Source organism: Anser anser (genome assembly GCF_964211835.1).
Source record: "Anser anser genome assembly, chromosome: 2".
Lineage (NCBI taxonomy): Eukaryota > Metazoa > Chordata > Aves > Anseriformes > Anatidae > Anser > Anser anser.
The window spans coordinates 22842927-22858672 of record NC_139721.1 but is presented as its reverse complement, the minus strand read 5'-3'; the positions used below and the strand labels follow the sequence as shown (position 1 = coordinate 22858672).

At 36.7% G+C, this 15746-nt stretch overlaps 1 protein-coding gene across 10 annotated transcripts in view; it reads left to right on the top strand.

Annotated features, from left to right (window-relative positions):
• VPS13B (vacuolar protein sorting 13 homolog B) overlaps window positions 1-15746 on the top strand; it is a 478347-nt gene that overhangs the window by 86482 nt on the left and 376119 nt on the right. For all 10 annotated transcript variants that reach the window (XM_083824116.1, XM_083824118.1, XM_083824115.1 and 7 more), the window contains 2 exons: window positions 738-932; window positions 2397-2521. In XM_083824116.1, the coding sequence (XP_083680242.1) occupies window positions 738-932; window positions 2397-2521 (320 nt within the window). The remainder of the gene's footprint in view (window positions 1-737; window positions 933-2396; window positions 2522-15746) is intronic.

Genomic DNA, 15746 nt, shown 5'->3' with positions numbered 1-15746 from the left:
TGAGTGGTGAGGCCCTGGCACAGGCTGCCCAGAGAAGCTGTGGATGCCCCATCCCTGGAGGTGCTCAAGGCCAGGCTGGATGGGGCTTTGGGCAACCTGGGCTGGTGGGAGGTGTCCCTGCCCATGGCAGGGGGCTGGAACTGGGTGGGCTTTAAGGTCCCTTCCACCCCAAACCATTCTGTGATTCTGTGATCTGCTGTTGTGCCTGCAGCACCTCCCCCCCTTCCTTCTTCTCTGGCGTTGCTGTCTTTGCTGCTGTTTCTCACTTTTTTTTTTCTCCTCACTTCTCTGAGCCTGTGTGGTGTTTTTCGCCCTTTCTTAAATACATTTACACAGAGACACCACCAGCTTGGCTGCTGGCCTCAGCTGTGCTCTGTGGTGGTGCTGGCTGGAACTACCAGTGTCCGGCATGGGGTGGCCCTGGCCTCTCCTCACAGAGGCCACCCCTGCAGCTGCCCTGCTGCCAACACCTGCACACTGACACTCAGTGGAATTACAGATGAAAATTTTAGACATAAAAGTTAAGTTTCTAACACAGAGGAAGAAGTTATTTTGAAAATATTTAAGGTTTCCTGTTATTTTGATCATAATGCTGCAGTAAGCAGTAAAGAATTTATTACATGTAGATTCGTTTTTGTGTGTGTGTATTTTGAGAGAAAAGGAGATGCAAGAAATGTAAAAATGTATAAATAATAGAATATAAATGTAATAGTTGCATGCTTTTCCCCCTTCCATAGAACTTAAGCGGATTGCTAAATACTACAAGCTTCCAGCCCCTGCGGCCTTTACCTTCTGTGAGAATATTGGTGGATAAAATTAACCTGGAGCACTCTGTACCAATGTATGCTGAGCAACTGGTGCACATGGTCAGCAGCCTCAGCCAGCTGTCTGATAACCTTCTTCATTACTGTTATTCGCACTGCTATCTGAAGGTAAAAGAAGTCTTGAGATCTATTTCTTACTTCAGTATGCTGAGAAAATGTTAAAGCAAGTATAGATAATCCTAAGTGTTAACAGTTAGGTTTCTTGGAAGAATGTTTTCAACCTATCTAAAAGGACATGCAGAGTAAATACATCTTGCAGAATATCATCATTTGGGATTGCTACTTCTGAGCTAAGCTAAATGTTTTGTAACATGAACAGTGAACTTCACAAGTCAACAATACAGGTGGAAGCCCCAAGGTCTTTGTGGCAAGATTGAGTTAAAATAATTTGGAAGGAAACCTTTGTTATTTTAGGATAATGGTCATAGAATATGTAGGTTACAGTGATTTACACTTAGCAACTTGATAGGTTATAAGGAAAAATCATTGTTTTTTAGTTGTACTGATTGACCAAAACCATCATAATGGAGTATGCAGACTATTGCCAAAATGTTCTCAGTTAAAGATCCATTATGAGAACAGTTCTTATTGCTAGGCTGAGTGAATTTTAAGAAGCTTTGAAAATATTAAGTTGCCATCTGCTGAGATTATAGTAGAATGAAAAAGTGAAAACTAAAGAGGAGTTTTAAAATTGACCTCCGAGACTTTTAGGATGAGCTTTGTGCTTAGGCAGTTTGAAAGGCTTTTGAGTGCTACTTAAATGTAAATATGTACTACTGTTAATTTTGCTAAAATTTTCAGTTAGCTGTTCACCTGTGTGCTGATATCTTAATAAAAAAATAAACAAATCTTACAGTGTATATAAATCACAAACACCATCCCAAAATAACGTGGCAAGCTTTCAGTTTTCTGGGTGACATGTTTACTCCCATCACATTGAAAGTGATTGGAATAACTAGATTGCAATTCATCTATTTGTTTTTCAGTTTATGGGGATTTTCTGTTCAAGAAGTTTTTAGCAGCTGTTTGATCAGCATTTGCAAAATGTGGAGTATAATTTTGAGAGTTACAACTGTCCATTTTCCATACTGAACAGGCAAAATTAATGGAGAACAATTGGGATGAACCTTTCGTTAGATTGTCTTATTGAGAAGATAATTTGCAAAGCTTCTTTTCCTATTTCCTTAAATATCATTTTTTTAGGCTATTGTTACTGTAATCACAAAAAATGTTCTTTAAATGAAAGACGATGTGCAATCTCCATATTTGATTGATATAGAATAATGTATTTTAACTGATTGTCTTTAAACAATTCAGCAGAGCATACTTAACATGATTTTTTGATCAAAAATATTTGTTATTTATTCCTACTGGGATATTATTTTATTGCTGGAGACAAGTTAGTCAGAACTTCTCGGTTATTTGGGCAAAAAGGAATAACCTAAAAATATAAAATTTATTTCATATTTATTGCTTATATTTTCAAAAGATCAATTTATATATTAAGTTATACAAATACTTTGAAATGTTCTAATTGTGATAGTATACACTGACCAACTGCCTTTTTTTCAGGTATTTGGTTTTCAGGCAGCACTGACCTCTTTGGACAGTAAAGGCTTGTACTGCTTCCCTGTGCCAGTTATTCCCTCTTTCAGTACTGCTCTTTATGGCAAGCTGATCAAGTTTCCTAAATATTGGTGAGTATGAACGATGTATAGTGATTTAAGTAATGTACTCAACTACTTCTGTGTTTATAATGAATGGTTTAAAAATTCCAAGCTATATAGTTCCCTAAACGTCTCTTTGTCTTTTCTATCATATTCTACTATTAAGTCTGTTGCCATTAATAATTTTCTCTGTAAGGATGCCTGTTAATCAGAATTTCAGACTGTTGAGAGAACAGGCTATGCAAACTCTGTAGTAAATGGATTTCTTTTAGGCCTCGTAGAATTCCTGTGAACCAATTTCCAGTTTTCATTGGGTGGATACAAAAGCTAAAGTTACATAATGATGGAAAGTTTCATGGGTTGAACTGAATAGGTCAAGTCTGTTTTAAACTCAACAAAAACAAAGTAAAAAAAAAAAAAAAAAATTCCCTTCCCAAGAACAGTTTCTACCAGATGGTTATTTCTGATGTTTGTTACGGTTTAAAGTATTTTTAACATTGTGATCATGTATTAAGTTCCTAGTAGTAGTTCAGACTTTAAAAGCAAATATTTTCATTTTGAAAACAATTCTGTGCTTTACTATGAAATGAGCTATATAAAATACCTTACTGTGTACTGTAATGACATGGAAATTCAGTATTTAAATTTATCTCTACAAATTAAATTTTGTAATCATACATGTCAGTGTATAATAGTTCTTTTTGTTTAATTATCGCTTATGAATTGTATTTATAAAAAATATTTTCAAGAAAACGCATTTTGCCAATGTGTTGGACAAGTCATTACTATTCTTTATCCCTCATTTTGAGCAGTAACTGTCTGTAATACTTCTTTATGACTAAATCCTTATGAGGAACCTTACATAAAATAACAGGCAAGCAGGGTAATCTGTTAAATATTTTGGCTTCAAATGTTCTGCATTGTATTGCTGATTTGTCACAGTGATTTGTTTGTGAAAGCTTAATGGATTGCTTAAAAAAAAAAAAAAAGACTACTACTGAGTTTGTTCTTAGTTCTATATTCAGAATATACTAGGTTTTCTCTTAAAAGCCTTGATACCATGCTAAATATAAGAGGTTTTTAGCATAATCAGAACACCACCAGGTGGTAGCAGCCTAATTGACTTTCTCATATTTTCCATCAATAAATCATAAGAGTACTAACCACTTCAAATGAATTGCTGTATTGCTGTGGTGTTTCGCTAAAATAAATGAATAAATAAATAAACAAGGATAAGCAATATTCAGCACTTGATAAACAGAGCACTTTAGGACTCCGGTAGGATTGACAGCAGCTGACAATTAACTGGCATTTAACATTTAATTCTGGTTTGTGATCCTTATTAGTATACCATAGAAATAAATTTGTGTTACACAAACTTAGGTTTATGTAGTTTGCTGTAAGACCCCTTGGTAGTTGTAATAAAAAATTATTATTTTAGAGATGAAAAATGGTTGAAAAATACTTTGTCTGACAAGTTCATGGTATCCAAGTCCTGGTGCTTTCTTGTGAGTGCACGTGTGCTGTCTTTCGCATGTGCTTGCACTTACTGCACTCAATGTCTTGCTCATGCTTGGTTTCCTGTGCTCTGTCACACACGCGCTGTTGTATGCTTGCCATCACATTTTGTCTCATGCTCTCTCTCTCCCCACTCCCCCCATCATATTATGATGTGTGCCCAGCTGGAAAATGGAGTATGGTAGACTAAAACCAGGTAGACTCATAACATGGAAAAATAAAAACAAGCAGTAGTTGAAGGGGTGGGGGCAATGCTGCTGCCTTAAAATAGCAAATCGTCTATCAGCATTTATTAGTAGATCTTGTGAGACAAATACTAGAGTATTTTAAAAAAAATCATAGCAGCTTTCTCACTTTTTTCTGTGACATGAGATCTTTCTAAAGGCTGTTTATTTATTAACAGTGTGAAATAATTATATAAAGTTAATTTATTCCAACAATTTATCTAAACTAAGCAACACCAATTTGCGGGTAATAAAGTAGAAAAACAAATGAGTACAGCAGCAGCCAGGTTAAATGAAGTGTAGTTTGAAGTGAATAAAACTCCAGATGAAATACATCAAATAGCACTTGAACTAAATCGAAATCAGCATGAAGACTGAGAGCTTCATTGAAGTCATGCAGTGAGTGAGAATTAGTCTGGTAGGATAACCTGGTAATGTCATTAAACTTAAATTCATTTTTCCCCCCCAAATTATACCACCTGCTTTATTTGGATTTTTAGACTTCGCATTCCAGAGTTTCTTAAAGTACACACATCTGATGCTACATGTGTTCTTCTATTTCTTGCTAGAAAATATATACCACAGACCATACCTTTTAAAAACAAAGACATTTTATGAACTGTTATGGAATCCCTCAGGTAGTATGTTTTGAGTTAGCAGTGAAAATCTCAACTTTATTTCTGACATAAATCAGTAGAATAGCTTTCTTTTTTAGTTTCAATATAATAATCTCAAAATGTATATTGTATATTAAATATTTTAGTGGTATTTATTTTTAAAAACTTTAGCTGATAACCATTGCTAACTTTTGAATAGATAAAATTTGAACAACATCAACCCAGTAAATTTCAGTAAACAACCATTAATGTAGCAAAAGTGCTGTTTCATTTTATTTGCTAGATTGATGTCTGTTTTAATTTCAGTTAATACACTTTCTTCTTGTAAAAGAAATTTGCTCAAGCTCACTAGTTAACTATGTCTTTGACATCTTTTGAATTGTTGTATACCTAATCTATTTTTATATTTAAGTAAAAACATCTGGTTTTTTGTTTTTGTCAAGCATAACAAGATGCAAAATACTATGTTAATGTCAATATTTTACAACTACTTTATGTAGTGTTGCATGCCAGATTGTAAAGCAGCTTTCAAAGCTTTCAGGAGGATGTCTAAAAACAACTGAGAATTAGCAGAATATGGTTAAAAGCCCAGAATGAATGACAAGAATGTTTATGGCCAAACAGAAATCTTGAGAGGAATTAGCTGATTTTTTTTTTTCTTTTTGGCTACAATTTCTGTAGTAACAGATGAGACAACTCAGGGTAGGACAGTTCGGTGTTATAACAGTCTGTCACTTATAACGTACTACTTTATTGTGCATTTAAAGAATTTTAAATACATTAAAGAATGTTGATTTTGAATAGCCTTCGTTTTTCTGATAACTGGGTAAATCTGAACTGTCATCCATATGTTCTATGAGCTAGAAATTGGTCCAGTTGTGTGTGTCATTTTATTGATTTTTCTTCTTTTTTTTTGGTTGGTATTCTCTATAATCCCTTCCTGTGACAAGCATTCTAGACTCTCATCATCCTTTATCAGTTCTGGGGAGGTTGTCACTGTCTTCATCAGTGACAGCCTTTGAGACTCTGAAACATGGTGGAGTATGGATATAAATTGGGGTGAAGTGTTCGCTCTCTGCATCCTTTCCATTCAGTTATTTAGTCCAGTAGTCCATTTTGAAGGGTTAAGAGTGAGTCTCTTCTTTCTTATTTTGAGACCAGAGCTAGTTTTGGAGATTTGCTTAATTTTTTTTAAAAACTAATATTAGGAGTGCTGAAATATTTGCGTGCAGTGAACACTATTACCCCTGGATAAAGTACTCAAGTTAGGAGTTAATTACATCTTGAACAAACTCAGTACATGAATCTAGGACTTAGGAGCTTTCTTGAACCTTGAGAACAAGTTTAGATTTGTCCAGGCTAGTAATGAGATAGAGCTCAATATGAGCCACTGTACCCCGTTTGAAGATTTTACTGTCTTCATATTTCTTCTATTTCCTTCAATGCTTTTATTGAAGATCTGTCCATTACTGACAAAGGCTGCAAGATTTGCTTTCTTATTAAAAGTTGTATGCATCAAATGCTGGGCATCTCAGCTGCCCAGAGATATGATGACACTTGTTTCACTTGTTAAAGCTAAGGATTAGTGTTGTTATTTTATTAATGTGTGTCCTGAAAATACTGAAAGATTGCAGCAGAAATCTAGATACAGTGATCCTCATGCAGGATATATATGTGTGTGTGTGTGTACACTTTGTTTTTATGAAGCCTTAAGAATATTGATGTTAATGTAGCAGCTCTTAATATTTCAACACAGATTTACCTGTAAAGGTAAATATTTACTATGTCTCCAGATTCTGTTACATCTGCATTAGATTGACATGCTAGGTGTTAACCTCCTTTTGGCTAACGATTATACCAGGACATTGATTAACATGCTTTGCCAGCAGCCTGTTGCATTTTGAGTTTTTTTTCCTCTTAATTTCTAGCTTTTGTTTTGATTCTGTTGCCACATAGATGTCAAATGGATGTTTTGTACACATCATTTTATCTTAACTTTTAATATTTGTAACTTGACATTACAAAATACCGGAGGATTCTGAAGACCTCGTGTTACTACTGCTTAGTGTACTGCTTTCATGCTATAAAGGCGTTTTAATCTTTACAAAGCTTTGCTCCTGTTTTCCCGTTATGTATCCCCAGAAAGGCAAACATCCCTAGTTTAATCAGAGCCATGTATTGGTGTGCCACATAACTCTAACTAGCAGAATTCATCATCAGTAGACTCTTTACAGTATCCAGTAAGGGCGTTACAAGCTTCAGTGTAAGTTAAGATGTGCATCTGCTCATGTGTGCCTTCTTGGTCATCTTGAAAATCCTGTGTTCAGGATCACTCTCACAGTGAATTGACCAGAGCGAGAGCAATTAATGTTGATCCACAGGTAATGTGGTGGATGAAGATGTGGCTTGAACAGTAAGAGGGTTGTTTGGCAAGCAAATTAGCTCCTGCTGTTGTGGCCTTTACCAGCAAGGTACTACTGTGATGACAATAGGACCTCTTAGGATTCGCTGCATGCTAAAGAGAGGATTAAAAGTGTATAAGGAGGATTAAAAAAGAGAGGATTAAAAGTGTCCAAGTGTGTAAGAATTGACTGAAGCCTTTTGGCAGGGCAAGTTCAGTGGAGTAATGCAGGTTTGAACTAGAAATTGCAGTAGGTTTGTGAGCTTGAGGGTTGTGAGATGCAGCCATTGTGCAGTTCAGTGCAATTGTGTGCTAGTAAGAGGCAAGTGGACCTTGCTGGCAAGAAACACAGAGGCAGATATCCAAAGACTGTGAACATTAGATCATAAATCTAGGAAGTTTTCCAATAAATTGACACTTGGGTCTTGAATTTGGCAGCCTGTTTTATTGACTAGTCACAGTAAATCAAGAGCAATGTCAATTTAGATTGAACGTGGATTATGTTTCACATGGGCAGTTGAGGGGCATGCTCGGTTCCTGGGTCAGAAGCAGAAACAGGTTGAAAACACATGAAACTCATTTCGTAGCATTCAGTTGTGACTATTAGTTATGTCAGTAATTGGATCTAACTGCCAGATGAAAATTCAGGGTATCCTTCGAAATGGAAAATATCTGAGATTGCATGCCTGAACAGATGCCATCGGCGTATGGGACAGCGGAGACAGAGTCATGTGAGTTACTTAGCACGTGTGAAAACCTGCTTGAACTGCTGAGATATGCCAGTGATATGGGCTGTGCAAGAACTGACAGAAACAGGCATTCTCTTGGGTTCTGAAGAGGTGGTTGTGTCAAATTGCCTCAGATGTGAACAATCAGCCTAGGTAGTATGCTGAATTACTTCAGCTTTATGCATGTCTATGCCATCACCTAGGAAATGCATGAAAAACCATAACACTAAATCAGACTTTTTTTTTTGGTAGGTGTGTGCTTTCACTGCGGCTCTGCATCTTTGTTGGAGGAGTAGGTATATGAATATATCATAGTTAATTGGGAACAGCACTCTAGGGTGCTTAATAGTTTTGACAAGATGATGATCTTTCATTGATAACATCTCTTTCATTATAAAAGCTTAAGTACGATGTGCTCGTGTATAAGGATGAAGGTGCTTAAGGAATCTTTGCTAATGCTGTGGAATCTTTTTTAATCTGCACTGATATTAATATATCAAGGTTCAACAGAAACATTTTGTGGCAGTTTTCAGCTGTGCTCTTCTGGAAAGACTTGTAGTCGGTTATCAGGAAGGACCCTCTATCCAGGAGGGGTTTTGCGTTCTGCCACATGACTTGCAGCTTGATTACTGTGACTACAAATTAACTTCAGTTAGAAACCTCAAGTTTAACTTTTTCTTTTAAATCAAGTCCAGATCTAAAGTTACTGCTTCTCAGCAGATGTGGCAGACAGCATTCAGCAAATCTGTTAAAAGTGAACTTTTAATCAATGTAAATTGGAAGCAGTTGTATTTTTCAGTATTGTCTGTGAGGAGGAAAATCAGCCAAGCTGACTGCAAAGGTTGGTCATCTGTAGTGTTCCTAGTGTAATTATTTAGACTAATTAATTGTCAAGACTCTTCATTGAAAATAAATTAAGCCTATTAACTAATATCTGTCCAAGGAAAGTGATTGCACATGGTGAATACATTATCCTGGTTTTAGTAACTGTTGCCATCGGTATTTGCTGACGTTAGTTCTAAGAACAAGTTAATGGAATGTAGTTAAAAATATGTAGGGTTTTCAGGGTTAAAGCTGCTTTTTGCTTTACTTGTGACATACAAGAGAGATGTAGAACTTCCTGTCTTAGTGCTGAAGTGCTGTTTTGTAGAGTCGATGCTAAAGAAAAATTGAATCCCTAAGATAAACTTTATTTGCTAGATGTATTTGGAAGTTCTGTTTCTCTTAGTAATACCACCATCTGTAGAAAAATGGTTAGGATTTTCAGTGATTTTTGCTTTGAGTCTTTACCTGTGTCAACTCTAGCCTCTGTAGGTCCATCGGCAGCAATTCGTTACACACAGAGTTTGGCCTTTCTTCCCCCAGAATTTTGCCTGCAATTTGCTGCTTCATTTTTTTTTGCTCCTTTCGTTGTGTCATTGAATCATGAAGAGAAATATAATCTCTCTGACTATGCGTAAACTACTAAATAAAACATTCCAGAAAACAGTGGCCTATCCTGGCTCAGTTCGAGTCCACACACCTACCTACCTATTCCTGTTCCTTCCTTCACTTCACCTCCCAAAAAGGGGAAAAACATAAATAAAACTAAGAAAGACAGAACCAGGCTTCGGACTGTGGAGAGCTTTTGGCACTGTTGGTCCCTTCAGCATTGCTTAGGCATCGTTTGAGAAAGTGTCAGCTGCCATGGCCCCAAACTATGGCAGGGAGCAAACAGGTAAAAAGTATGTACAGAGGCCATTACTGATGCCTGCACTTGGCCATGTTTACTTGGCCAATAAAGGTATACCCTGCTTGAAACTTGCACCCTGCAACTAAGGGCATGGGGCACAACTGTTGTGCCATCTTGCTAGCCAGACCCATTCGAATGTTGGTTGTTACATAGATTTTGAAGGAGTGCACCTTAGTGTTACAGTTGCTCTTTTCCCTTTCACTTTTTTAATTGCAACTTTTTAAGAAAATGTGGGAATTGTGAGGAATGAAAGCGCTCTTTTAAGAAATTTGTAGTCGTTCAATTCTGTAACTTGAAGAAAAAATTAGATTGACTTTTTCAAGCATCAAGACTTCTCGTATAGTTCCCTGTAGAATAATGTTGCTGAAAAGGTATTATTCACCTTGTGTAGCAAATAATCCTCCTTCACAGAAGTGCTCTGTTTATATGCTTTTTGATTATGCTATTTGCTTATTGAATAAGCTGTATAGAATTGCCAATTTTATCTTTTTACGGTTATCTTCATTATGATTACGGAGCGCTATTGTGTTGCTGGACAAGCCATAGCATGTCCTTCCTCACCTCTGTAGAGTTTGCCTGGGATGGTAGGTTTCAGTTCTGCCTGGAGTGAGGTACCAGAAACTCTCTAGACTTAAATAATGCACCTATTTTTGTAAGCATGTTGATGTGGCAGGCTCAGATGAATTTGATAACCATGAGAATCAGAATTTTTATCCATTAGAAATCATTTACAATGTATGTTTATAAGAAAAACCTAAGGGATTTAAAAGTATTTTTTACTTATTTTTGTTTGCTGATATTTAACTTGCATTCACTTCAAGTTTAATGACTAAATAAACATTTCAGTAGAAGGAAATATATTTGGTAAGCATGATTAGAATATTTCTTTGGAACTTAATGCTGTCAATGGCTTAGTGTCTTGCTTTGGAAGTAAGCGTACTTGTTATACCTCAGCTTTTCTTTTGTATTTGGCTGTGTACGTATGTGACAGCAATAAAATGTTTTTCTGATGCTGTGTTTTATTGGCAGTATCTTTTCTTCAGCATGAGTGTACGTGATTACTTTGATGGTCTTAAAACTCGTGAGGTCAGTGATGACATAGACTTGAGACGTTCACAGTGGATAGACAAGACCAAATGCATTAAAAAAATCTATATCCATAGAACCTGCTTCAAAGTTTATCTTGCTTTTGAGAAGGAATAATGTAAAGTCAATTCTGGAATCGGTGCATAACATTGTACTTCACAAACTACAACTACTGTTAAATCTAAATTTACTTAGTATTATGCATTTACTGAGATTTAACATAACAAAGTAATATTTTGCTTTAAATAGCTTCTGCTATATTTAAAAATTCCTTTGAGGTTACTAATTAATGGGCTTACAATATAATTTAAATAGCCTTTATAGTCTTTCTGCTCTTTATGCAGTATTTATACATGGAGCATTAACACACCTTGTTCATCCCTGCCCTTGCTGTTGATGATGCCTTTGACCCATCCTTCACTACATTAAAGGCTTTTCTGGTAATGTGAAAAACAAAACACCCCTTCTGCCTTCCAGCAACTTCCTTTTGTTGCTATATCTTTAATTTTAAAGGAAATTAGAAGGGTCTATGGGTTACTTGCAGGCAAAGAAGAGTAGAGTTAGGTGCATTTGTCTATTTCTAGAGTTCAGTGCAATATTTTGAAGCCTTTTGTTGTAGCTAATGTGGACATGTACCTTCTTACCTCTCTGACCTTCATGATCTAACTATAAAAAATTTACCAGAATTTCAAGCAGCCTTAAGTCTCTCACTCTAAGTGCATCTTTTACCACCAAAAGATTTTATCAATTTATGAAACAAAATAAGCAATATACAGAAGTGTATAACAGAACAAATTCACAGAAAATCCAGCTTACGTCTTTGGACAGAGTTTCTTATTTAGGTCAGTTCCTAGCATTTACTTGAAGTCGGGGTTCTGTTCTGCTCTTGAATCTTCAGCAGGGGATTGAAAACTGTGTTAATTTCAAAGATCTTTGAACTTTTCAGAGTTCAAACAAAAAAGTAGTTTTGTGCTTCTCTCGGAGAGCTGTGGACCAGCTTTTGACAACTTTGCAACTGTTAATAATCTTCAAGAAAATGTCTAACTAGGCAAAGTTACCTAAATTTGGTCACATTTTTTCCAGTTTCTACCAATTTTCATGTGACTACTTAGAGATGAATTAAAACAGTCTGAAGTGGTGTATGTGAGAAATTTGCAAAGGAGGGGAGAGGTGTGTGTGTGGTAGCATTTGTGGGAGGTTACACTTGAGCATTTTCCTTATGTTCTTCTTCCCATCTTGTGGGCATTTTATTAGAAGTACTCAAACAATGTTTCTCTTCCTTCGTATTTGCTGTCTTTTTAAAATCTTTTCTTTTTTTGGTGTCTTTTCTTCATTCTTGTTCCTTCATCCAAAATCTGTTAAACTCCCATGATTTTTTTTCTTTTCTTCCTATCCTGTGAAACCTGAGAGGGGAAGATAAAACTGTGGCCCTTTTTGTGTCTCTTTCCTTCTTCTATACCAGTACGCTCTTCTACCATTTTCTGTCTTACCATTTCCACAAGGATTAGGAGGATGCTAAATTACCTAGACAGCTTTTTGTGAGACAGCGAAGTCTGTGGATCTGTCCTTGTGACTGCTCCTGCTCAAAGCATTTCCTTATCCTTGCTCCCCAGAAAGAGGCTACTTTTCAGTCCTTTCTCCTCCCATTCCTCCATCTCGGTTAGCTCTCAGAAGGCACTGTGCCTAGCTTGCAAGACTCGCTAATATCCTTACTTCAGGAGATGTCTTCAGATGAGAAGAAAACAAAGCCTCTGTTCCCCATATCTGCATTCCTGAGAAATCCTCACAGCTGCATCCTTTGGAGAAGGATCGGATTTATGGGGTAGCCACTTTTCGTCCCCATAAAGTAGGGCTCTGGACTACAGTTTTTCTGATGTTTCCAGTCTACAGGGTAGGGTCATATCTGGTCAGCTGCGCTCTAGCAAATGGGAATGTCTTCCCCATAGATAGAGCCCATGAACTGGGGAGGATTTCAGGTTATTTGTCTTAAATAATATATATGTAATCTTCAAACATGTATGATGATTTCCAAAGAATTGTAAGAAATAGCAAAGATGGAAGTTGTATGCAACTTTGGGGTAGAAAGAGAGTCTGAAATTTGAAATCATTAATAGACTGGAGTGGGCTAAGAAATTGAATATCACTACCTTTTTAAATAAATTTATTAGGAGGTAACTAATCTGCATTTGATCTGCCAAATTTTGCAGCTTCCCTAGAAATAGGAAAGGTAATTTAACCTAAAAACAATGTGTGCAATTTTAAAAGACCATATTGGACAGAAATCTGTATTAAAAAAAAATCCTTATTTGCGCTGATAGTAATTCAGCATTATAAAACTATCCTGTAAATGACTGTGCTATTAGCTGCTGAATTGACTGTGTGAATTTCCCCCAGGTTGGAGGGGGTGGTTTCTGTGAGAGTTGGTGCTTTTCTGACGGCATGAAAGGAAAGTGGAAGTCACGGCTCTTCTCAGGGCAGCCACAGTCACAACTCTTCCTCTCCTGATAACGCCAATTTCAGCACGAATCTCCTTGTCCGATGGCAGCAGCTTTCGTGTCTAACTCTTGTTCCGTGCCATCGCGTCCTGCAGATGACTCTGTCAATGCAGTTTTCCTCAGTGAGCACTAACATGTTTCTGAGCCCTCCTGGCTCCCTGTTTTACCTGCTAATGGCAACCAAATGGCTCCGTGTGGCAGGTTTAGAGGATTGATTTAAAGGCTGTTGCTGCTGCTTCTGGGAGTGTGTGGAGGGGGAAGGAGGAGAGGAAAAGGGAGAGGGAGGGGGAGAGGCTGTGTGTCTGGACAGTAAAGTAGGCTACTTTATGGGACGGCAGCTCCCCGAGCTCTGTTCCACCCCTGTGGCTGCTGAGATTGGATTACACTACAGTATCTAAAGCAATGATACTTGATTTAGGAAAGCTACAAAAAAGTAATGCTTTCTTCTTTCTTTCTCTTTATAAACACAAATCTTTGCTCTTTGGAGGTTTATGGATAGTAGTAATTTTTACTTTTACCTTGTTACCTCTGGCTGTTTGGTGGTCTTGGTCATTTGCAGTTGTTCAGCTGCAGCGTCTCCAAGTTGCCGTGGATTTGCATCCCCCGCACCTCCCCAGGAAATCATTTACCAGCAGACTAGCTCTCCTCAGAAGAGACCAGGCACACCCCAAATAGTAGCTGTGAAAGCGCTCGGTGTCTGATTCCTTCTGTACCACCTTCATAAAGCCAGTGGTTCCGTATAGGAAATAATTCTTTTCAGATTTCTTCATCTTTTTTAGTATGGTTTGATCTTTTGTCATAGTTACAAATGTCAAATTTCTCCTGGTCCTTGTATTTGCATCCTTTTGGACATAATGCAGCTAAATGTCATATCCCTTCCCTTTTCTCCATTAATAACCACAATAAATGACAATAAGATTTCTAGACTCAAAAAAAAAAAATGGCAGACCGTCTTGCAGAAATAAAGAAAGAATAGATATCTAATGTGTGAGTAAAGAAAAAATTGTCATTAATCACATTCTGTGAGGTAAGTTTCTTATCCCCTGTTTTCTGATTTCCCCCAAACACCTGAATTGTCAAGATACAACTCTTCAAAGATATAATTTCATGCACAAGATTCAGTCGGTGGTTGATAGGTGTAAAGCTAACCACATATATTAAGGACTAGACAAGGCTGAGTGCTCGTATTGTAATCTACTTAGAGCAGAGAATTTGGAATTGTATTATTTCATAGTTTTCGTATATCAATTCAATGATTCTTTCTGGAGACAAGTATTAACTAGTGATTAGAAAAGGAGGTTTTTTTTTGAAGGAGGAAGTAGTAATTAGTGACTGACTTCCACTTGAGAGTGTAGACCCTTGGTATCTGTTCCACTCATGAGCAAGGCAAGCCAGGAAGCCAAATTTGATCTAAACTTCCTAAATATGGTTTTTCTAATGCAGCTGCGGGTTTAATGAGTTCCTGCATTACAGGTTCAGTAGCCACCTTTGTTTATAACGTGTCCATAAATAAGACTGAAAACCCAACCCTTTTTTAGGTTTTCCTTTGTTCAACAAGTTTCCCTTGTCAACAAGGGTTTTAGTTCAAATGTGTTGCATTTTGGGACATGTTGCCTATGAGTGAACTCGTAGTGGAGGTAGACTGCTTTCTTGCCTTCTCAGACTTTTATTCCAGCGGAAAGAAAGACTCATCTGACGTTTGGTATGGCTGGATTCAAACCTACAAAAAATAAGAATTTCCTGTCCTCACGTTCCAGGTGTTTGTTTTTTCTTGCTCCCTTTAGTGTTTTCGCACAGCAGATAAAGTGACAGTAACCGTCCCACTGAGGTCACTGCTTCTCTCTTCCTGGTTGCTTCACAAACCAGTAATATTATTCTCATGTATCGATCATCGTTTTTAATGCCTGGTTGTAACAAAGCAACCAAAATGATGTAAAAGTGAACCAAGGTTACAGTTCCTAACATGCATGTCCATATTCTTGCATTTTTTTGCTTTGCATTTGTCTTGGTAAGATTTCTTCCTTTTTGGATGCTATTTGATTTTAGTAATCATTTTTGTTCTTGTAATAATGCGTTTAATTTTTCTTTGCTGAACAATTCCATTGTTCTATTAAAACTCCCACTTCATTGAGAACTGAGAATAGAACTTTTCTAGTCTCTTCCTAAGATATATTTAAGTTTGGACTTTGCCTGCTTTGTATTATTTTCACAGTTGTTTGAAGGAAATCTTTTTTTCTGAAGTTCTTATATGAATTAACAATTCACAAAGATTTTTTCATCACCGACAATTTCAGTTCCAGAACTGATGCTAAACAAACAAAAAGCTACACAATAGTCAGCTTAGAAATGATCATTTTGTTCTCTTCTAATCCCATATCTGAAATTATTTACAGAAAGAATTTTTTTTATTCTTAAAAAAAAAAAGAAAAAAGTTGATAAATCTCAAAGTTAATT